Source organism: Alosa sapidissima, chromosome 9, assembly GCF_018492685.1.
Source record: "Alosa sapidissima isolate fAloSap1 chromosome 9, fAloSap1.pri, whole genome shotgun sequence".
NCBI classification, from domain to species: domain Eukaryota; kingdom Metazoa; phylum Chordata; class Actinopteri; order Clupeiformes; family Clupeidae; genus Alosa; species Alosa sapidissima.
In genome coordinates this window covers 9,481,630-9,506,789 of record NC_055965.1, presented here as the reverse complement: position 1 = coordinate 9,506,789, position 25,160 = coordinate 9,481,630, and the positions used below count along the sequence as shown (strand labels likewise).

Sequence of the window (25,160 nt, the reverse complement as noted above, 5' to 3'; positions counted from 1 at the left end):
TGTGTGTGTGTGTGTGTGTGTGTGTGCATGTGTGAGGGGCACTTAAGCCCCTGCTGTCATCCTCTATCTCCACTCTCGCCGCCCCCACTTCCTCTTCTCTCTCTCTCTCTCCGCCCCTCCACATCTCCCTCTTTCCCCTTCTCTCTCTCTCTCTCTCTCCCTCTTTCTCTCTCTCTCTCTATCTCTCTCTCTCTCTCTCCTCTCTCTTTCTCCCCCCCCCCCTCTCTCTCTCTCTCCTCTCTCTATCTCACCCTCTCTCTCTCTCTTGCCCCTGACTGATGGATGGAAAAGCTGCCCTCACCCCGTGCCGTCAGCTTTCCAGTGGGGGGGGGGGGGCATTAGTGGTCAGACGGAGGTGCTCTGCGTCTGATGGGCCCTTATCTGTCCAGCCCTCCCTCCACTCTCAGATGAAAGAGTGTCAGACACTTAAAGCAGCCCCCACACATCACCTCCTGACTGTTTCCTCTCTTCCTCACATCTTTTATTTTTTTATACCCATCCGGTCGTGGAGCAGATGCCGTGTTCTGGAAAGTTCTATCGACAGCCTTTGCTGTCATCTGGGCTTAATGTGTGGCTCTGGCTGGTTGGTGTGACCAGTGATTGGGAGAGCTCTTGGACTCAAACTTTACTCTGAGTATACTCAGACCTTACTCTGAGTATAGTCAGACCTTACTACCGGTACATAGGCAGTTCTTTTTAATATCTGAGATACCAGGATTGATTAAAAGGATGGTTTTGGGAAGAAAATGCCCCCTAGGGTGGAAAATAGGATTAAAAAAGTTGATCAACTATTTCATATTTAAAAGCAGAAGAGTTCCAGGGTAGTCTTGGCTAGATATAAATTTGTGTCGGTTTTTTTCACTTGTGTTGTGAACAACTTCATTTCATTTTTTCAAAGTTTTTCCAGGGGCAATGTCTTTAGACAGATTGGTCATATTGCACTACAAATTGCATTTTCAATCTCATATTTCAGGCTATGTGGCTGTGTAAGAGTAATTGAGATATTTTATTTTATGATTCTTTTTGCTGGGCTATTTTATGAGCCTCTGCAATCGAACACAAACTCATGCAGCTAACCAGTGGCGGTGACTCAGGTACGATTACCAATTCAAGGGCTGCCAAACATTCCCTGCAATTCATACTTTCAATTTGTCTTCATTCACTTTTCAATTTGCACTATACATGCACAGGCACAGACTCCATGATGCATGAGCAACCAGACATTTTTGTCAAGGAATAGCAAGAAGTAGTGGTCACACATCCCTGGCCATGACCAGACCACACATACCGTCCATGAAGCGGTCAGTGCCGCCTGCATATAGCCAGGATAAATCTTCACTTTTCTTGACAGTGGCACCGATGCTCGACTCCCCCTTCTCTCCGATAATGGAGGTCGTTCTTAGTTGACCTTGTTCACACTGAGATGGACAGCAGTGTTCATCATGGAACGCACTCCGCGTCGGCAGATAATCCCTGAAGGGCCTAAAGCGTTCCTGCTCCACCTCTGAAACGTAACCCATCGTTATGGCAATGCTAATGATGATAATCTGCCATCTCATCGTATGCCATCTTTCAGGTCACGCTCAATCAGCTCATGATGAAAGTGACATTAGTGCTCCCTGGTGTGTGTGTGTGTGTGTGTGTGTGTGTGTGTGTGTGTGCGTATGTGTGTGTGCGTATGTGTGTGTGTGTGTTTGTGCATATGTGTGGCGTGTTTCATGTGTGTGTTAGATGAGCGTTTTGTGTGTGCATGTTATGTGTGTATAGGATGAGTTTTATTGGGTTGTGTGTGTGTGTGTGTGTGTGTGTGTGTGTGTGTGTGTGTGTGTGTTGACTGGCTGGCTCTTCCATTGTGAGCACATCCTGTGGGATCTCAGTGAGGATGTCTGTGGCTGTTAGGCTGCGATGGCTTCACCCCGTCGGTCCTGAGTGTGGTGCTCAGTGTGAGGGACGCCTCCGCAGCCTTCTGCACTCTCTCAGGGGACCACTAGGTGGCAGGGTGCGAGGCCCAGCAGTTTGCATACGTGTGTGTATGTTTCTGATTGTATCTAAAGCAGAGGTTCCCAAACTGTGAGGCGCCAAATAATTTGAGGGGAGGCGCGGAAGGTGGATTCAAAAAAGAAGGAAAAACGTTTAAATTTCATGTTAGAACTATCTATGTTTTTTTTTTCAATGATTATGTAATTGTCAACATTATAAAATCGAAATAAATCATAGAAGAGATGTATACTAAATCTTTGGGATAGTGGAAAGTATTATTGATCCCTATCCTGAGTGAGAATGTATTGTGCCAAACTTCATAACGTAATTTAGCAACAGTGCCGCCAGCCGAGCTAGCTGCAAGTTACCAGTGAACGGTAACTTGCAGCTTGAAGCTTGAGCTCCAAGCGGATTTGTACACGCAGCCTTACAACACTGTAGCTCTTCGAGTATTTTTTGGTACATAGCTAATTTAGATAAACTTATGGTGTGGGTGCTTGCGTTTCTTTAGGAATCCACCGCCTTGGTTTGTATAGAAATGAATATTAAGTGACAGATACACAATCTTCTCACAGATTCCTGCACTCCCCTCCATCTAACCCTCCTCTCAATCAATTGTTTTCTTCTTGTCAGGCCATCACTGTAAATAAGAACTTGTTCTTAATGATCTGCCTGGTTAAATAAAGGTAAAATAAAAAAAGAGGTTGGACATACGTGACGGTAATATGTGACGTTCAGATAACTAACTTAAAATTGACAAATTGGTCACATTTTATCGCTGCACGGCCCGAGTCTATGGGTAACAAAGCCAAACGTTGAAAATATGATGAAAACTCATTGCATTGCATAGCATAGTATAGCACAGATTTAAGTGGCTTAACTGAAGTGAATATCATTATTTGAAAATGATTGGGGGGGGGGGGTGTCACTGTTTTCAGAGGGGAGGCCCACGTTGATGGAGTTTGGGAACCATGAGGTGATGCTTTAGTCATATATTTGTTTTAGTCATATATTTGTTTTCTGTATTTTATACGACACCCAATAGAGTTGTGTTTGGTTGCAGTCTCTCTAGGGCCTTCCAAAGCACATGATGTGTGTCATGGTGCCTTGGTCTGACATGCCTGAATGAAATCATCACTTGTGTGTCCAAATCTGCCTGAGTGAGAGGGCCAGCACCTATATGGAGAGTGAGAGTGTGTGTGTGTGTGTGTGTGGCCAAATCTCTCTGAGTGAGAGGGCCAGGTCCTATATGGAGTGTGTTGTGTTCTCTCTCTATCTCTGTGTCTGAGTGTTCCATTCTCCCCTGTCACAGACGTACATCTTCACGGACACTCCTGATGTGGAGATCACCTCCAAAGGTAGGAGTCACCAACGGTCAGATTTGGCTACAGAATACCAATCAGCACATTTCTGCTCTGAAATCCCGTGTCTGACCTCTCTGTCTCTCTCTCTCTTCTCTCTCTCTGTCTCTCTCTCTCTCTCTTCCTCTATTTCATTCCTGCCTGCCTGTCACTCTCTCTCCTTCCTTCCTGATATATGCCTCACTCTGTCACCTTTTCTCGGTATCATTCCGTTATCCTCCTTCCCTATTATTCTGTCTCTGTATCCCTCTCTCTCTCTCTCCTCTTGATCTCTCTCTCTCTCTCTCTCCTCTTGATCTCTCTCTCTTTCTCTCCCTCCTTTCTCTGCTGTCTCTACTAATCTCTTTTACTTTCCCTCCTCCTCTTTTCTCTTCCTTTCTCTCCCTCTGCCTGTTCCTTCTTCCTCTCTCTCTCTCTCTCTCTCTTTTCCTCTGCCCCCCCCCCCCCACACACTTTCTCTCTCTGCGGTTCAGGCTACAATCTCGTGCTGACCAACTGCCCTCCGGAGCACAGCCACCAGGCCCTGTCGTGTAAGATGGCCGCCGAGTATGACCGCTTCATGGCCTCGGACAAGAGGTGAGTCAGCATCTCCCGACACCAAACAAAACAGGATGTTTCTCAACGCCGAGAGAACACGCTACTTCCCCTATCCCCACGGCTTATCTGCTGCCATCACGACCTAGAAGCATGTGCACAGAGGTCTGAATTACCCACCCCCCACCACCACCTCTCTTCTTCTCTCTTTCTCACTCTTTTACTTTTTAAAGTATTTTTTGCCTTTATTTGGATAGGACAGTGAAGAGTGACAGGAAGTAAGTGAGAGAGAGAGATGGGGTGGGAACCAGGAAATGACCGCAGGTCAGATTCGAGCCTGGGTCCCCGTGGGCACTCAGACCCGTACTGTTGCGCCACAGCGCCCCCCTCTCTTTCTCACTCTTACTTTCCTCACTCCCAGCCGGTGGTGATAAGAGTTTTGTTCTGTGTGCAAGATTCCAGGGATTTGTGCAAAGCTTGCAAACCTACTGTATTGTGCTCAACAGCACTCTCTACAGGCAGGCAAGTGTAGCTTCAACCCAAGGCACAACTATTACATTAGCATAGATTGCAAAGGTAAACAAATAACCATGTAAGCAGACAGTATCAGCCAGATAAGTATCACCTGCTCTGAAATCTTTGGTCATGTATTGTACCATTATTTTATTTATTTATTTATTTTTAATATATTTTTGGGGCTTTTTTATGCCTTTAATGCGACAGGATAGTGGAGAGTGACAGGAAGTGAGTGGGAAAGAGAGTCAGGGTGGGATCCGGAAAGGACCATGAGGCGGGAATCGAACCCGGGTCGCTGGCATACGGTGCAGGTGCCCCAGCCAGTTGCGCCACGTACCATTCTTTAGCCTATATAGTAGGTCATGGAAATTCAGGGTTTTGTCCAGCAAATTAAGAAATTGCAAATTAAAAAATATGACATACAGCAATTTCTTAATTTTTTCACCTATTTCTTGCATTGTTGATCTCATCTGGTTATCGTATTACTTTAATTTATTTGAGTAGTTCAATGCCTCAGGGCTGGAGTACTGAATGGGCCTACTAGGCCTAAGGGCTCAGGAGGCTCTGAAGCCCAAGTTGCTATTGTGTTATTCACCCCTGATATCTGAATAGGGCCCCTCAGTCAAATAATAAGGTTAATGTTATTCACCCCTGATATCTGAATAGGGCCCCTCAGTCAAATAATAAGGGTAATGTTATTCACCCCTGATATCTGAATAGGGCCCCTCAGTCAAATAATAAGGGTAATGTTATTCACCCCTGATATCTGAATAGCCCAGTCAAATAACACAGGTTACGCTATGTGTGATATGTCATAACTAGATGTACCGCATAGCGGTACAAAATATGACCGCCGCTCAGTCCTGTACATCCGTTCCGCGAAAATAAATCACACTTCAATTTGTCTCCATATTTTACTCCATCCCCCACTCTTGAAACTTTTGTGTATGCTTGTTTGGCATGCCTGAGTGTGTGTGTGCGGCTGCACAGAAAGTACCCTACTGGTGCTGAAAAGGTGAATAGATTGTAGAATAGCCAAAGAAGATGTAGAATTGTTATAAAACCTTTAAAATCTCTAAACAATCACAAGTAGGGCAGTTCATCACAGTTCATCCATTGCAACTGGATTGATGAAAGGTCACTTACACCTGTAGGCTACATTGTATTTGGGAAAAGCAAAAGGTATCAGCATAATGTTATTTATTTATTTATTTATTTTTTATGTATTTTTAAACAAAAACATCTCTGTCAGTTCCATGCCGTTTTCAACAGCTATCAAAAACAAAGGTCATTTTTGGATGGATGGATTTTTTGTGAATGTTTCTTCTTCTACATAAGATTTTAGTCATCTTTAGTTCATGTAATACTTTATTGTCAATGCACAAATTAAGTAACAGTAGTCTGAAACGTTATTGTTAATGCACAAATTAAGTAACAGTAGCCTAGTCTGAAACGAAATGCTGTTTTACATCTAACCAGTGGTGCAAATAACTGACATGTCCAAATGGGCCTTGATGAAATGCGTCGCTAGACTGTTCATACACATTTTAACGGGCCAAAGTTGAAGAGCTTTTGTCCGTTATTGTTAGTGCAAATATAGGCTGATTCATGTTCCCTTGCATTGTTTAACTGAGGTCCATGGCTAGTCTGGCTTTCATCAGACCAAGCTCAATCTTTTAAGAAATCAAAAAATAAATAGTGGGCAGATCAGGCTGGGTTCACCCAGCCTAGTCCATAGGCACCCGATATTGTTTAATTTTCCGATTGAGATATACACGCTCTGGCTATTCTAAATGCAAAAATGCATCAGGGAGTTATGACAAAACGGTAACTAACAAACTAGATCCTAATAGAAAGCTGTTAGCTTCCCTAAGCTACAGGTAGGATTATAAGGTAGGCCTATTTACAACATAAATTGTCAATAGGCAATGCTGGCGACACAAATAAAATCTCCTTTGGAAACCAATGGCTTACGCCTTACAGTATCAAGCGGACTTAAACTGTCATATCGTGGCGAAAAGTTGTAATAACATTCACGCAGCTCCATGAGTCAAGGAAAGCGCGAATGAAGTAGCCACTTCTAAATGGGACCCATAAACTGTCTCCGGCCACCTACAGGCCAGTTGGTGTATAGTAACATAAATTAATTTATTGTGTGGCCCCCCATGAACGGAATTCCACAAAACTTGGCGTGCATACAGAGGGTGTCATAATGATCCTACACTTCCAATTTCGTGCAGTTTTGACTATGTTAGGTCACAGATACCTTCAATTACACCACCTCATTTTTACTTTTTTGTGTTTAACTAGGTGGCGCTATACATGAAATGAGTGGTTATGGAATGGGTTGACATGGCCCCTTGAGATCAACATACAAAAAAAAAATGGTCCTCCTAAACCCTACGGTTTTCGAGATATTCACAGAAAACTGTGTCTGCCCTACCCTCCTTTCGGGGGGTCCAATTCAGCGGGGGGGGCTACAGATCAAAACGAAAAACGATGGCTCCATGCTATCCATGTGGGGTTACATGCCCACCAAGTTTCGTGTACCCCGGTCTTTCAGTGTCCCGGGAATCATTGACGGAAATTTGGGCATGCGAAAAAAAAAAAAAAAAAATCTGACTAAACCTATATAGCTTCGCTGCGCGGCGGTCATAATAATAGGACTCCTGTTTCGCTCAAACTGTGTTCCGCTGCTGACCCCTGCATGAGGGTTGGATGTGTGTGTGTGTGTGTGTGTGTGTGTGTGTGTGTGTGTGTGTGTGTGTGTTAGTAGGTAATGGTGGGGTGGCTTGTGGGAGGGCCTTGTCGTGTCTGTGCTAAAAGGCCAAAGTCAGAGGGTCTGAGTCATCTTGCAGTGGTTAATATTTATAAAGCACATTAAAACACAGTTGTCACCACACGCACACACACACGCGCATGCACGCATGCGCACGCACACACGCATGTGCACACACACACACACACACACACACACACACACACACACTATTTGACTAAGAAAGTACACAGGTGGCGCAGAGGCTTGTCCGCCTACACTTCCCTGAAAATACTTTCCACAGAGTCATTTCAGAAGCCAGTGAATTAACTGCCCCGCCCCCCCCCTTTTTAAACTCATCTTTATTTCACATAAAATGATTTAGAGTACAGGTGTAAACAATACAATAAAGAATAAGTTGGGCATGTGAAAATGGGACACCTGATAAGATATCCAATAGAGGTCCACCCACCAACCATTCATTGAATATAAAGCAATAAATATTAGGCAATAAATATTAGGGCTGTCAAAATAACTGATTAATTTCGATTAATTAATTTGAGAAAAAATAACTGATTAAAAAAATTAGTGCAGATTAATCGATTCCGTATGACCTTTGACCCCGAGCCGTTCTAGTCAGTAAAATTTAGACTGTAATATGAAGGAGAGAGAAGAAAACGTGCTGCCTGGATCATTGATTGGAACATTTACTTTTAAAAAACGGCCTGATGGTGTTGATAAAAAATAAAGTGATGAAAATAAAGTCCTCTGCAATAAAATGCCTTGTATGTGAAAAAAAACCCTTCTTCCCGAAGCACTTTTGAATTTATTTCCATAGCATATTAGGTCATATCATAGATTATTATGGCAATTATTTGAACAGTGAAAATAATAATAAAAGAGTTTTTGAACTTTAATGTCACTAATGCTGATTATTCAATGATTCATTAGAATTTAAATATTTAAAATACTTTCACAGCAAAAAATATGCGATTAATTTAGATTAATCAATCACAGAGTATGTAATTAATTAGATTATTTTTTTTAATCAATTGACAGCCCTAATAAATATGTATAGTATACTCTTTTGATCCTGTGAGGGAAATTTGGTCTCTGCATTTATCCCAATCCGTGAATTAGTGAAACACACTCAGCACTCAGTGAACACACAGTGTTATGTCCCCTGCTAGGGGTCAGGGAACTATAACAAAACTAAATAAAGCAAGGGCAAAACACGGCAGACAATGGTGGATAAATTTGAAAATAATCAATAATTTATTATAATTAAACTAGGCAAAAATTAACATTCAAAACAATATCAAGCAACGGCCAGAAGGCCACAAAAACGAAGCCAGAAGGCCAAAAACGAAGCCCAATTTCTAGGCCTCTCTCCCAGACTCTCACTCTGAGAGGGACTGGAGATCTGGACGTAGTGTGGGGACGTAGTGTGGGGACGTAGTGTGGGCGAGAGCGGAAAGTGGAGCACAAAGCGTAGCGTGGTAGCAGTAGCGTTCTGCGAGGAACCAAAAAACGAGCCGGCCCCCCCCCTGGAGTGACGTCAACCAACCCCTTTTATAGGGCTGGTCCAGCAATTAAGCCCCCTGCTGGAGTGTCTGAAAAAACACAGAGAGACAGCAGGAACACAAACAGCTAGGGACGTAACACACAGTGAGGTGAAGCACACACTAATCCCGACACAGTGAGCTGGCAGCTACAGTACAGCGGCGCTCGGGGAGCAGTGAGGGGTTAACCCTTAAAGGAGTACTGTCACACCGGTGTGACGGGAATGTTGAGAAATGAACATTCTAAAGAATATCTGGGTTCATTGAATTCAACATAGAATTTTAGAACCTTCAGTTGTTGCGGAACTTAGAATGTTCAAAAACCTACACCTTTAAGGGTTAAGCCAGGGGCCTTGCTCAAGGCCATTTCAGCCGTGGATGTGGGCATGGGAGAGCATGCTCAAGAGAGCAGTGCTCAACCACTTCCCACGCCCACATTTTTCCTACTGGTCGGGGATTGAACCAGCAACCTTTCGGTTACAAGTCTGAAGCACTAACCAGTAGGCCACGACTGCCCCAATATATAACATGTCCATAATTGTTAGGACAGTGGAGTGTAGACAGGAAATGATTGTGTAAGAGATGGGGTGTGCAATTGAGATGGATGTTGCATAGCTTGCTGCTTGTGGCACAGCTCCCCTGCAATGCAAGGTGCCCTCAAGTGAATCTTAACAGTGCACTCAGTGCAGTGTTGCAATGCAAGGTGCCCTCAAGTGAATCTTTTCAGTGCAGTGTTGCAATGCAAGGTGCCCTCAAGTGAATCTTTACAGTGCCCTCAGTGCAGTGTTGCAATATAAGGTGCCCTCAAGTGAATCTTTACAGTGCACTCAGTGCAGTGTTGCAATGCAAGGTGCCCTCAAGTGAATCTTTACAGTGCACTCAGTGCAGTGTGGCAATGCAAGGTGCTTGGCAAAGCAAGAGCACAAATAAATGTTATCATCTCAAGCAGAAAAAGGTGTGGTGGTACAGAGGGGCCAAAAAATAAAGACAAATAAATAAAAATAAAAAGTGGGACTTGGTAGAATCGAAAGACCAAAGGAGGCGGTGTCTGTAGGTTCCCTGCTGTCCGTCAACCCGTGTCCATCTCAGTGATTTTGACTGGGAGCAGAAATCCAAGTGTTAAGAGACAGGGTGAGCAGCAGAGGCAGTACATTAGTTATGAACCAAGAACCAACACAGCACTCTCAGCATTTAAAAATGTTAGAAATATATATTTCCCCGACATTACCTTTTTAACTGGATGTTCATATCCACCAATCCAGACGGCGGAGTCGTTGGTCATGTGATACAGACTTTTTACAAACTTGTTTTCCTCTAGGGTTTTAATAGGTGCCAGATCTCTTCCATGTAATGCGCCTTTTTGCTACACACATGAGAAAGTTGAACACAAATATATAATCTTATCTTGGTGTAGTGTGAAAATGGAATTCATGAAATGAATGAAATTCAGAAATGTCAATTTAAATTTGAGCACAGCTTACCTCACTGGTAGCCCATGGGTCTGCAGCATCAGCCAGAGAGGAACAGGAACCTTTAAACTCCTGATAGTTCTCTTTACACTGTACACCTTGGCTGCTTGCCTGGCTGAACGCCATGGCAACACAGACAAGCAGAGGAAAGGAAAGAGTTCCCATGATGAAGATCACCTTAGGGAGGAAGAGTAGGGGACACAGTGAGAACGATGATGAAGATCACCTTAGGGAGGAAGAGTAGGAGACACAGTGAAAACGATGGAAGACATTTCACTATTTGATGCATCTACAAAACCCTGACGTTTAACTTTGATTTAAATAATAATTAGATTGCCTACATTGAAAAAACTATAGACCCAGTAGTAGTTCAAAATGATGAGATTTTTAAGAGAGGTAATCCAGCATTTTTGTTGGTACCCATTTCCTAATTTCTAAAAACATTTAGAAACATTTAAACATTTCTAAAAAAAATATCAACAAAGCTGTCATTAGCCAGTGAGCCTTGCAGACATAGATTGTGCTGGTCATTACCTTTAAGATGAGAATCTCAGATGATCTGTTTCTCCGGTGTGAGAAGTAAAGCTGCTGGTTCTCCAGGGGACTTTTATCCATGACTGATGGTTAGCAGTTCTATATGAGTCATTAACCACCTCCTACTATGAGATAAATTCAACATTCAATGTTTCTTGTTGAAGTTGAGTTTGTAAAACATTAACTTTTGCTAGATGACCTCCTCCACTCCTCCACACAAAGTGTCCTGCCCGAACAAACACTCACCGTGTTCCACAAAAACATTTCACAAGCCAGTAATTGAAGCCAAGAACATTTTGTAAGGGATAATGTAATTATTTGGAAGTCCCGACAGGGCGAACAGGACCCCGATATCACTCACGATTTCACTTTACATCAAATCAATCTTCCTTTATATTGTGCCTTTTGTACAGTGTTGCATTATAAGCTACTTAACACAGCAGGAGGACAAAGAAAGACCTGATGCTACAGAGAGAAGGAAGGAACGTGTAACGCACAGCAGTGATTAAACCCATAGGAGTAATTAGAAAGAAAGAATAGTAGAAATGAATTACATTAATACATACAAGTACAATGACTAAATAATAGTAACAAATAATACATTAATACAGCGGTCCCCAACCACCGGGCCGCGGGACATTCCTAACCGGGCCGTAGCCTACGAGTTTTAAAAAAAATGCATGCAAACTAAACTCAATTTAATTCGCAATAATGTCACGTTTTTACATGACATAAGCCTATATGCAGTTGTTTCATTGCACGCATGTCTGCATTTTGCAAGGTCTATTTTCTTACGTCTGTCTGTGCCACCTTCAACATTTTACATATTGCCTTCAGCGCTGCGTAGCCTCAGGTCAGCTCACTTCACTTGATCAGTTCTTGGCGAACGGTAGTGTCACACGAAGTTAGCTAAACTGCTAGAATGAGCAACAAAAAACAAGCATCTTTAGCAGGTCACTGGCCAGAGTGTTTGAGTTGCGAGAGCCGCTGCAGAGATTTCTTACAGAAAAAAAGTCACCGTTATCTGCACATTTTAGTGATGAGGACTGGGTGTCAAAACTCGCTTACCTGTGTGACATATTCAGGTTGCTTAATGACCTCAACCTGTCACTCCAGGGGAGAATGACGACTGTCTTTAAACTGGCAGATAAAGTCGCTGCATTTAAAGCCAAGCTTGATTTGTGGGGACGACGAGTGGACCGGGGTGTATTTGATATGTTCCAAACAGTAGTTGGGGTTTTGGGAGAGACTGCAGGGCCCTTTCTCTTGCACCTGGTGCGCGATCACCTTGTTGCGCTTTCAAATGAGTTTGAGCGTTACTTCCCATCCTCCAAAGATCCACGGCAAACCAATGAGTGGGTCCGCAGCCCATTTGTCAATATCCCGAATAGTCCTAACTTGTCAGCGCAGGAATAAGAGCAATTGATCGAAATTGCAAATGACGGTGGTCTTAAGAGTGTGTAAGGAAACCTCTCTGGCGGGTTTTTGGATCAAAACCAAAGCAGAATATCCCGAGATAGCTGTAAAAGCGCTGAAAACGTTGCTACCATTTCCCACCACGTAGGCCTATCTATGCGAGGCCGGGTTTTCGGCAATGACGGCAACTAAGACCAAATTGCGCAATCGACTGGACATTTCAAACACACTGAGGGTGTCACTATCTTCCATCACCCCCAGATGGAACCTTCTTGTTGCAGGGAAACAAGCACAGGGCTCCCACTGATTATATTCGTAATGCACGTTTAGTTCTCATGTTTTGTTCCCATATTTTGTTAAACATGTTCACACTTGATAGATGTAGCTTCAAGTTGTTCAATATTCATAGTTCATATTGTTTAATTTTCACTTCTTCAATTTTCACTGTTCATACATAACTGGAGCTAGTTATTTTCAAGTAATGCATGCACAACACATATGGAACATTGAACCCCTGAACCCCCCCCCCCTGCTGGTCTGTGAAATAAAAATGGGAATCAAACCGGTCCATGGTACATAAAAGGTTGGGGATCCCTGCATTAATACATACAAGTACAATGACTAAAGTAAAAATAAATGTGTTAGTAACTGAATAAAGTTTTAAATATCAAAGTTATCTTCCTTTAACATTGATGTTGCGAGTGTCAAGGTAACCTTGCGGAGTTCCGGTGACGTCACAAACCTGATGGCTGCTTGAGAGAGTCGCTCCCCGTCCTACTATTAAATCCACACACTTTATTAAGTTATTGTCCCCTAAAATTATCAAAGTTGATTCAGAACAGCGACATGTCTCAAAGTGCACGCCGAGGAAAAGTGAAACCATCCAAGGAAGAACATTCCAAGTACTTCGAAGAGAAAAGTACTGCTGCGTCGAAGGAGCTAGCTGTTGCTAACAAACCACCAGTTGAACAGACGCCTGACAGCGATATTAATGTTACTATCATCACTGAACTTCAAAAATTCAGGAGGTCAATGAATCACTCGAAAAACTCTCGGAAAAAGTGACGAATATAGACCAGACTGTCAGTGGTCTAGTGAGGCGAATTTCTGAGGCAGAGGATAGGATAAGCACATTGGAAGATGGCCACAACCGACACACACAACTGCTTTCGTTTCTTCTACATCGGGACAGACAGCTGGAAGCTAGATGTGAGGCGTTGGAGAATGTTCAAAGACGGGATAACCTGCGAATATACGGGATTAAAGAAGGGTCTGAAGAAGGAGATACGGTGAAATGGATCGAAGAGTTTCTCCGTACGACTCTACAACTGCCGACAGAGTTTGATTTTAGAATAGAACGAGCTCACAGATCTCTATTGCAGAGGCCCACTAACCCAAATGCAAGCCCCAGGTCGTTAGTGCTGAAGTTTAATAGTTTCAAGACCAAGCAGCTCATACTGCAAAAGGCATGGCAGGAGAAGAACCTAACATACAGAGGGGAGAAAATCACAATGAATCACGACTACTCGCCTACACTGCAGAAAAAGAGAAGAGAATATTCTGGCATTAAGAAACAGCTGAAAGCGAAGCAGATAAAATTCCAAAGCCCTTACCCTGCTATGCTGAAAGTTTTCGTTCAAGAGGATACGCTAGTCTTCCATTCTGCGTGGGAAGTAACAGAAGGCTTGAAACACCTGGGCATCACGGCTGAGCTGTCAGAAGAGGAACGGCTAGAGAAGGATCTTCATCGTTTGGGATGGACAGCGAGTGGCATGAAGAATCCCCGTGCACAGGTGAACCGCAAAATGTTTCGCGCCATGGAGGGATTCCTCGGCAGGCTTGGTGAGACCATTTCAACAGACTAGTCATAACTGTAGCCGCCTTTGAGTTAATTAAGTTAGTTAACATACTTGGCTGTTGATAGGCTACGGACTTTGAGGACTTATGTATAACCCAGCATTTTTTTTTGTATACATGTTTTGGATGCGAGAAGGTAGCCTAAAAACGTTTTTGTCAACCTTTTTGAATTTAGACGAGTGCAGTTAATAGGCAGGCTATTATTAGCCTACTCCTTGTTGACATTCAGTAGGCCTACCTTACAGGCTACTATTGGCCTACTCCTGCCTGTGTTAAGAGATGGCTTACTCTTGAATTTCCCCTGGGGATCAATAAAGTATCTATCTACTTTTTTCCTATTTTTCTTCTTATTTCAATGTGGTTAGTTTTTGCTTTCAACCTGATTACATAGGCAACCAATTATCTGAACTGTGCTGGGATCTATAATAACTTAAACATATATAGTATTTATAACTAAAACATTCTGGATGTTATTATGGTATGTAGTCAAAGGACGGGGCATTTGCCCCTCTTGATAGTGGTAAACGCGGGACACTACCCGTTCAGCGGACAACATCTAAGCTGAAGGCCCCGGTAGTGCTTAGGCTACCGGGAAACTCCTTTCCTTTTGCTTCTATTAAGAAATGGTACTCATTGTTGTTGTTATTACTGTTTCTACCTCATCGTTCTATGAGGTATTTGTGTGTTCTGTCATTGGATTTGAACAGATACAGAATGTGCATACAGTCAGCAATACAAAGTTTTATTTTTGGTTTGTTTGTTTTTGTTTGTTCTTCTCCCTTCCCCATCCAATCTGCCCCGCTTCAGTCGCTCTCCAACCATTTCCCCGAAGACTCATTGTTGACATTCAGTATCTCACAGGTTTTTGCCCATTTTGATGGAGGTTAAGTTAATTAGTTATAACGTAAATGGCCTTCATAGCCCTGTGAAAAAAAAGAAAATCCTTAACCAATTGGGCAATAGCACTTGGGAGTACTTCGACCTAGCGTGGTAATATTGTTAACACTTAATTGTAGATCCTACCAGAGTTTAAAATCCATGCTTGATCGACCCCTCAGCCTCCCCCTCCCCTCTGAGCGAGAGAGAGGCACACACACTAGAGATGCACTGATGGGCTATTATTATGACTGCCGCGCAGCGAAGCGGCGGTCATATAGGTTTAGTCAGATTTGTTTTCTTTTTCACATGTCCAAATTTCCGTCAAGGATTCCCGGGACACTGCAGACCGGGGTACACGAAACTTGGTGGGCATGTAACCCCACATGGATAGCATGGAACCTCCTTTTTTCGTTTTGATCATAAAACTGAGGCTCCAGGGGGACAAACTTCTTAAGAGATGGACCCCTGTCTTATTAACAATATTTTGAAAGAAGAGAGTGATCACCCCTCCCCGCCCCCCCCCCCCCCTCTTTTTATATATATATATATTTTTTTTTAATGTGTGTGCATGTATATGTGTATATATGTGTATGTATGTGTGTATATGTATATATGTATGTATGTATGTATATGTTTATTTCTATATGTATTCTTCCTTTTATTTATTTTGTTTATTTTATTTAATTACTATAATGGATACTTGTTTATGCTAACTATCTTTGATAAATAAAAAATAAGTAAAAAACAAAAAACATTGATGTTGCAATGCTAAGTTCATCTAAATTACTACTCTCAGTACATGCCACCTGTATAACACAACCACGTTGAAATTACATGAACATTTCATGTAGGCCTAAGCCTAATCAATATCATTGGAATTACTTGATCAAATTGGGTTATCACAACATGAATCATTTTGTTTAAACCAAAAGAGAAATGCTGGACTAATGGACAAGTTCATTCATGTGCAACCAATCAATGTTGATGATAAAATCAAGTAAATCGAGCGATTCTTCTTCCCAGTGTAGCCCAATCTGCTCCCAACCTGGCAACTGGGAAAAAGTGGAGCTCAGCTGCAGCTTTAAGTGCTATCAGATAGTGGTGTGTGTGTGTGTGTGTGTGTGTGTGCATAGTCAGGACTGAGGCACTGGGACATTGTTTGTCATGTGATGGTGATGATCTCAAATTGTGACAGTTTGAACATTCCATATGCTCCCTTTTCCCCGGATGCTAATGAGTTTGTTTAGTAGCTAAATGCTACATGTTGTTGTGTGTGTGTGTTTTGGCCGGTGCAGGTGGCTGTGTCACGTGGATGATGATAACTACCTGAACCCAGGGGCTCTGCTGTCCCTTCTTTCTGCATTCCCATTGGACAGTGACATCTACGTGGGCAAGCCCAGCCTGGACCGACCAATGAAAGCCCACGAGCTCCTGGAGGCCAATAAGACGGTCAGTCAGCATTCCAACTGTCCCACGATGCAGAAGAGCTCTGTGGTCTGTCTCATGCGTTGGTTCTCTGTATTGTGGTCAGATCTTTTGAGTGTTGTGAAGTTGGGTTTCAATAGGCCAAAGGGGAAGAGATGCAGGCCAATCAAAGTGTGGTCACAGGCTAGTGATTTACTTTCTGTGGGTTGGTCAATTATTACTCTTCTTTTGCCTATTGATCCAGATGATTCTATCTGTCCGCTGGGAGATTGATCCTATTCTATCTGTCCGCTGGGAGGAAGCCATCAGATGTTAGAAGTCAATAATGGCAGGTTTGCAGGTGTGTGTGTTAGGGGTGAACGATTTTGGAAAAAAATCTAATTGCGATTTTTCTCACCAATATTGTGATTGCGATGCGATTATTTTTAAGCTCTTTATCTTCTGTCTTATTCAACAAAGACAAGCAATATATTATTCTATAGTATGACCAACACAAAATTAGATGTTATGATGGCATTAGGTCATTGAATAAGGTTGATGAATGAAATATTTTTTATTTAACTATTTTAATCACATTAGTAGACCTATATTTGTTGAACTTCCAGCCTTGTAAACATTTAATGATTCTTATACGTTTCTATTTTGTTTCTATTTCATGTAGATATGATCTTCTTTCGTTAATTAACAGTTAGGTCTACATGCAGTGGCACTGACACGGCTTCTCCTTGTCCTGTGCTCTCCATACACGTGCGCGCACACACACAGCACACACACACACGCGCACACAGACCCGCTCCTCTCCTCTGTAGGCTACTTGCACGTGAATCGGAACAAACTACTGTAGATTGTTGCAGCGCAAATAAATGCGGCCGAATAGCCGTTCCGCTCGGTGTTAACTAAAGGTTAGCATCATCAACACTGCAGCGCAATACGCATGCATGCAAATGAACTAGTTTGTTCATATCACAACAAAGCCAATCACGGAGACAAAACTCTTTAAACAGGCAAAGTTATCAGCAGTTAGCAGCATGTATGTAGCCTAGAGCCTTAGCTGGTGAGCTAATGTTAGAACAGCTGGGTTTTTGATGGTTAGCTGTGTGAACTACTTGCGGATAACCATTACCTGTGAGATGAAATGTTTGCGCCGCCAACCCCCTTGGATATCGCAAATGCCCCCACTGTCACTGTACTCAAAGTCCCCAGTAAACAAAGTCCCCAGTGCACAGGTTAATGGCTGCTGTGCAGCCTAAACAGTCATGGAGTTTTAATCGTCAGCTGGACAACTGAACGAAGTTACCAGCCAGAGTAGCAGCACAGGGATAATTGTGAACTAGAACCAGGGACATGGCAGGTTCGAGCAAAAGGTAATGAAGAGGTTTATTTTTAACCAAAGTAGCTCTACTGATCAGACCTTTCTTGACACTGAAGAGTCGGTGGCGCGTTGTCAAGCGCAATAAATGCGTTTTGGTGACGTCACATATTACAGAGCGTAATCGAAGCCTTTGCGGTTTGAAAATCGTGTTTCATCATATCGCGATATTATCGCAAATGCAATAAATCGTTCAGCCCTAGTGTGTGTGTGTGTATATATGCATGTGTGTGTGTTTATGTGTGTGTGTGTGTGTAAATATATGTGTGTGTGTGTGTGTGTGTGTGTGTGTGTGTGTATGTATGCATGTGTGTGTGTATGTATGTATGCATGTGTGTATGTGTGTGTGTTTGTGTGCGTGTGTGCGCGTGCACGTTTTTGTCCATACCCAACCTACTTGATCATGCATGCTTTACAAGTATGCAAGTACATATGTATGAATTGCCAGATGCACACATACTATCACAGCAGGCGGACAAAACACACACACACACACACACACACACACACACACACACACACACTGGTACTCCGGCATTCTCCTTGGATGGGAACCTCTCAGACTCTCTGTCACTGATGCGTCCCGCTGCAGTGTGATGTATGTAAATGAATGGAGTCTCTGTGGACATGACTGAGGACACACACACACACACACACACACACACACACACACTATCAGCCAGTCTATTCAAATCCAGCCTGGTGCACAGGCGCTGGACCGGCCCCAGTGGCTCCTGGGTAATAAATATGGGCCTCACCTTTTCATTGCTCTCCTCCGCTGGGATGGGCAACACAGTGCAACGGATGAAAGGAGAGAAGGAGGGAAGAGGGGAGAGATGAGACGACACAGCTGAATGCAGAGAGCTAGACACAGAGAGGGTGAGAGAGATGGAGGGAGGGAGGGAGGGAGAGAGACAGAAAGGGATGTCAGTGTGACTGTAGGTTCTCTGTTCTGCTGTCTGTGCTATCATATTGGCACTGTATAATTCCATGTCCCAGGGCACCGTTGTTTCTATAGTTTGTTTCATGCAATTGTGTGTGTGTGTGTTTGGGGGGGGGGTCTGTGTCTCTCTGTCTGTGTGTGTGGGTCTGTGTCTCTTTGTGTGTGTGTGTGTGTGTGTGTGTGTGTGTGTGTGATTGTCCAATGCGCCATTCATGGGTGATGATATGAATGCAAATGTCATATAGAACTTTTGTGTGACTTTGAAGCCTAATGTACCTGAAGGATGAATACATGGATCAATATAATATCAACATAATATTTCTGTCAACACACAGACACAGACACACTAGTGTTAATTTTGTCACCTATTTTTCATTTAGTCTTAGTCTTTGTCATATTTAGTCATTCAAATATAATTTTTGCTAGTCAAGTTTTAGTCGACTAAAAGTCTCGTCATTTTAGTCTAGTTTTAGTCAAAAGAAAACTAAAGGTATCTTAGTCTTAGTCAGTTTTAGTCAACACATTTTAGTCTTTTTTTATATAACAAATTATTTCTGATTACCATTTGAGTCAAATAGTGTTTCACACATCTCAATTTTCCAACAATATTGTGTGTCCACAGGGCTACTCGTCTGTTATAATTACTCATTCTGATTTTTTGTCAGTCAGTATGTTTACATGCACAGGTAAGTCGAGATACAGTTATAGCTCGGCTGGGATTTGACAGTAAAGGTTTGACTGGACCACTGTCATATTCGTAGACCAGTGTTTCTCAAAGTGTGGTCCGGGAATCACTGGTGGTCCGCAAGCTATCCCAAGTGGTCCGCGAGCAGACGTGGTAAAATATAATATAGATGAGTTGTTTGCAATATTGAACCAACTTGTATGTAAAAACAGTTCTGCAACACTGTCTATGTAATAAGGGTGTCACGATTTCGATTTTATTTCGAAATCGATCGAAATTACATCTCAATCTCGAACTTCGAACTTAAAAGTAGAATCGACGGTGCAGCCACACCCCCAATGTCACGTCCAGCATGTATGCCAAGACGCACAAACACACATCGTCAACACTCCTCTAATTTTAGGCTGCAGCCAGTTAAAATATAGGCCTACACATCAACCTACCGAAATCAAAGCCCCTCTTGCTACTTTGAAATCACCGGTGTGGAAGTATTCGTTCATTCAAGTCAATTAAAACTAACTTAGCCTACTCAACTTAGCAAGTGAAAAGATGGTCTAATTACAGTCCAAAGTTACTTTAAGGCTTAAAATGCACATTTATAAGTACATATTCACCCCTTGCAAGTGACGCCACGTTTTGTTCGCGCCACAGCAAAATTGCCTAGTGGACGGCATGAACACAAATCAAAGCAATGGGTTGTAATGGGACATATCGCACAGCTAGGAGATTATAGTGAGATTTAACCATAGTAATGCCCTTCCACGACTGTTGGCTTATTGTTTGGAATACAACAACATCCCATGTTCTTGCATAGATATATTTTGGTTTGTTTTCTTTGTGTTTCGGGAGTATTTCAACCACAATTGCATGCTTATCTCCTCAGTGTATGAAGCACAGCAGTGTAGACTCTGAACAGGATGGCATATAGCACTTAGGCAAAGTCTTTGGCAAGATCTGAATGTAAACAGATAATACCGTTCAAGTTTTTTTTAAATTTCCTATTTCTTTCAATTCTTTAACTTAAGACATGTAAGAAGTAAGTTTATTCGCTGGGCAACGTGCAAACTGACGAGTTACATTAGCCCTAGCACTATGAGCTACGATAAACGTTAGCTAGAATAGCTAGCTTCTAAGTGTGGCAGCTAGTTATTATTTCATGTTCTGATATGACATTCTTAACGTTTTGACTATGTTACAACTGATAAAAGCAAGACAAATAAAGTAACCAAATCGCTTTGCAATATTTTAGTCCAGAAATACTTATGGGTGTTCATTTACCATAATGTTAATTACAGTAGCCTAACGTAACGTTATCTCCCCTTGCTGTTACCACCAGTTTTAATAACTTTACATTTGCGATCATGACCCATTTCATCTAACAACACCACTGGCATCTTCTTTGACTGTCAGACCCCAAACAGCAATACATTGAACTACAAAGATGTTATAGTAATGGTGTTCAGTTCATCATAATCTTTATGACATAATGTAATTTGCCGTCCGTCTCCCATCTTTTTGACGTCCAGCATGGAGCCGTCACGTGACTTAAGTCACGTGTCTGCAAGGGTTGAATTCCATGAACACTAACCTTGGGTCTCTTCGGAGTGTGCTGAAACAATCAAATTAACATTCTGTGTTGTTTCATTTTACTATGTTCACATCTCTGTTTTAGCTTAAAGTTAGTTCTGTTTACATTACAACCTCGCGGTTGGAACAGTTTTAAAGCGGTTTCAAAATAAAAGCCCCCCGAAAAAGAAAAGGAAAAGGCCAAAAAGAGTAAATAACATATAAGGAATGCATTAATAGTAATATTTAAAAAAGATCAAAAATCGAATTGAATCGTGACTTTAAAATCGCAAATTACATCGTTTCGAGGATTTGGAGAATCGTGACACCCCTTACTATGTAAGATATGCCAGTTTAAATCATACAGTATGAATCCACACAATAAGCAAAGTGCAAAGACAATAAGCAAGGTGGTTCAGTGAGTAGGCCTATAGTGTAGACTAATTATAGGCTACTGTTGAAGTAGGTCTAATCTTTTTTTTTTTAGCTAGGGTTAGTTAAGTGGTCCTGAAACTGAAAAAGTTTGAGAAACACTGTCGTAGCCCAAAGTATTAATGTTTTACTCCGCCTCGCTAGATGGCGATATGCGCCCAAACACAACACATTCCCCAAACAGACTCTCCATCTTAGCCATAGCTAACTTGCTAGCGAACTTTCCATATTAGCTTACTTGCTAGCAAACTTTGCATCATCAGTCTAACTAGTTAAATAGTTGACATTACATGATGAACATTTTCGTATGGACATTCTGGGGGATGTTAATTTGAATGAGAGAAGCTTCAACTTCTGGGTATGTAGCATTGTGGCATAAAGCTTAGGTAGTTAGCTTGCTAACTCTGGCAGAAATCTCCAGTGTTCTTGTTCCATGTAGTTTCGTGTTGCAGCCACAGGGTTGCAGCAACAGCACGTAGACTAGCCTACAGGAAAGCTGTTGCGTATGAACTCATTCGGAATATTTTGAAAACGTAACAGCTAGATATTCTGTCTTCTCATTTTGTAGACGAAAATGAAGAGAGATTTTATCTTAGTTTTTATTTCATGCAAAACATTTTAGTCTTGTCTTTTTTCGTCAACAATAATGCATCTTAAGATAGTCTTAGTCAGTGTTTCAGGACATTACTGCCGTCTCGTCATCGTCTCATCTTAGTCATGAAAAAAAAGGTCGTTGACGAACATATTTCCTCTCTCTCGTCTGACGAAATTAACACTAAGACACACACACACACACACACACACAGACAATTTATTCATATTGGACTGTGAGATTTATTATCATTCACTTACCACCATTCAGTCTTTGTGTGGATGTGTGTGAATGTGTGTATGTGTAGTGTCTCTCTATACACAAATCCGGCGAAACACAGAAGTAAAGCAGCGCCGCCATTACTGCGTTGCCTTGCTGCTAAGGAAGTAGCGAAGTAATGTGTTGGTCCTGTAGGCGGCTGTAGCAGACGTTAGCTGTAGATGCGAAATCTTCTTCTTTTTCTTAATTTTTATTTAGTACGTATGCTGTCCAGTGATGCCAGGAAAAGCGTGTTGTGTGGTCGGCTGTTTTAACAACAGTAGGAATATACAGACCTAGAATTAAACCGTTTGTGAAATTCACAAACCTTTGTTGCACATTGAGTGCCCATGTTTACAGGCTTACGGATTACACAGAGTTCCTTGTCGAGTGGAGGACCAAGATGTGCGTTAAAAGTATGTATGGATGAAATACATACGATTAATAAAATAATCCTGAATACCTGTAAGAACATGTATTTTACTGCTACAAGTGGTCGTGGCTAATAGTTATTTGCAACTTCTGAAGCTTGTGATATTAGCAACACAGCTACTAATGATAGCATTCGGCTTATTGTTGCCATTAATTAATACACGTCTTAATACGTTATGTTGTCAATAAATTACCTTCATTGGTAAGTTTTGGCCACTGCCTGACATCTACCCAATGTTCCCTTTCACCTGACATTTTTTCATGAGCAGGATCTCCTATTTGATATTCTCTGACAGGATGCTTTCATTGAAAAGCCATTAGAAGGCACAGGCAAGTGTCACACCGTCACACTCCGCAGGCACGCAGTAATGGCGGCAGGCAAGATGGCAGCGCCCATAAAGTTCGCGGCGGATTGGTGTATAGGTGCGTGTGCATCTTTGAGAGTTATGTATGCTAAATTGCTAAATAAATCTATTTAGGCGATGTCCTCAGATTCATTAGAGTGGCCTCACTGGCAAGGCCATATCTGTGCTACTGTATTGCTGGACAAAGTGTGCCCTTCACAAAATGTGTACGAGTGTGTTCATCTCTGTGTGTGCCTGCTCTTGTGTGTGTGTGTGTGTGTGTGTGTGTGTGTATTTGTGTGTGTGTGTGTGTGTGTACTGTGTGTGTGTGTGTTTGTGTGTTTGTGTGTGTGTGTGTGTGTGTGTTTGTGTGTGTGTGTTTGTGTGTGTGTGTACTGTGTGTGTGTGTGTGTGTGTGTATGTGACTAGCCACATAATAGCAGCTGTTGGCAGGATGAATGACACCCAACCTCTCTGCACTCGACTAAACTCCCCTTATCTCTCCGACTTGCTGTCCCATCCTCTCTCTCATTCTGTGACTCTCTCTTTCTCACTCTCTCATTCTCTCTCTTTAGCTTGCTGTCCCATCCTTTCTTTCTCTCTCTCGTTCTCTCTTTCTGCTTGCTGTCCCATCCTCTCCCTCTTTCTCTCTCTCTCTCTCTCTCTCTCTCTCTCTCTCTCTCTATCTGTCTCATTCTGTCTCTCCAACTTCCAGCTTGCTTTCCTATCCTCTTTCTCTCTCTCTCTCGTTATCTCTCTCTCTCTCTCTCTCTCTCTTGTTCTCTCTCTCTTGTTCTCTCTCTCTCTTGTTCTCTCTCTTGTTCTCTCTCTTGTTCTCTCTCTCTCTTGTTCTCTCTCTTGTTCTCTCTCTCTCTTGTTCTCTCTCTCTTGTTCTCTCTCTTGTTCTCTCTCTCTCTTGTTCTCTCTCTCTTGTTCTCTCTCTCTCTTGTTCTCTCTCTGTCCTGATTTACGGCCTCTGGACAGCCAAGGGCTCCGGAGTCCCCCAGGGCCCCGACAAGGCCAGAGAGGAGACGCTAACACGCATGAGCAGGGAGGGACCTTGAGGGAGGAGGAGGAGGAGGAGAGATGAAGAAGAGATAAATGGAGGAGAGAGTGAATGAAAAAGCAAGGAGGATGGAGAGAGAGAAAAAGGGAGGGTAGAAGAGGAGTGTGGTGAAGTGAGAGACGGCAAAGAGAGAGAAAGAGAAAGAGAGATAATGTGTGTGAGAGCAGAAAGAGGGAGGGAAAAGTAAGAAAGGAAAGAGGAGGAGAAGAAAGGGTAAAAAAGAAGAGAATGAATAAGAGGAAGAGAGGAAAAGGGGAGGTAGAGCGAGTGAAAGAGTGTGAGAGTGAAATAACTGGATGAGGGAGGGGCGTCACGGCAACAGGGAATCAAAGAGAGAAAAATAAAAAAAAACGAGAGCAAGAGATTCTGTGAAAGAGTGAAAAAGAGTGACGAGCGAAAGCAAAGCAAAAGCATGGAAGATGCAGATGGCCTGTCCAGGTGATCTATTCCCTTCCTCACACCAGACAAGCCCCTATAAGACACAGACCCTGCAGCCCTGCACGACTGGCCCACCGCTGTGGAGCCCTCACGGGGGGATGAAGTGGAGGGTCCCCCACATCCCCCTCACTAGACCCAGTGGAGACATCTGGTCTGGGGCCTAAGGGAGGTGGAGGTGTGGGAGTGGGTGGAGGGTGGTGATGGAGGGTTGCATACCGAGCCAAGCGGTCTACAGAGGATGCAATCTGCTCTGCCCTCCACCCAGCCCTCACCCACCTGGAAAAAAGAGACTCATATGTGAGATTGCTGTTTATAGACTTCAGTTCTGCATTCAACACCATAATACCACAACAACTCATCAGCAAACTTGACAAACTGAGACTCAGTACCTACCTCTGCAACTGGCTACTGGACTTCCTCTGTCAGAGGCCTCAAGTAGTACGTGTTGGCAACAATACCTCAAGCAGCATCACACTGAGCACAGGGGCCCCCCAAGGCTGCGTGCTCAGTCCGCTGCTCTTCACCCTGCTGACGCATGACTGCACTGCAACCTACAGCAACAATCACATAGTGAAATTTGCTGACGACACAACTCTGGTGGGTCTCATCACCAAGGGCGACGAGACCCAATACAGGTTGGAGGTCGACCATCTGACCACGTGGTGCAGGGACAACAACCTCCTGCTGAACGTCAGCAAGACCAAAGAGATTGTTGTTGACTTCCGGAGAGGTCACACCCAACAC

At 42.8% G+C, this 25,160-nt stretch overlaps 1 protein-coding gene across 1 annotated transcript in view; it reads left to right on the top strand.

The window, feature by feature from the left end:
* Positions 1 to 25,160, top strand: part of mfng (MFNG O-fucosylpeptide 3-beta-N-acetylglucosaminyltransferase) — a 38,660-nt gene that overhangs the window by 7,125 nt on the left and 6,375 nt on the right. Inside the window, exons 2-4 of the mRNA XM_042102770.1 lie at positions 3,293 to 3,338; positions 3,815 to 3,917; positions 16,162 to 16,315. Of these exons, the coding sequence (XP_041958704.1) occupies positions 3,293 to 3,338; positions 3,815 to 3,917; positions 16,162 to 16,315 (303 nt within the window). The remainder of the gene's footprint in view (positions 1 to 3,292; positions 3,339 to 3,814; positions 3,918 to 16,161; positions 16,316 to 25,160) is intronic.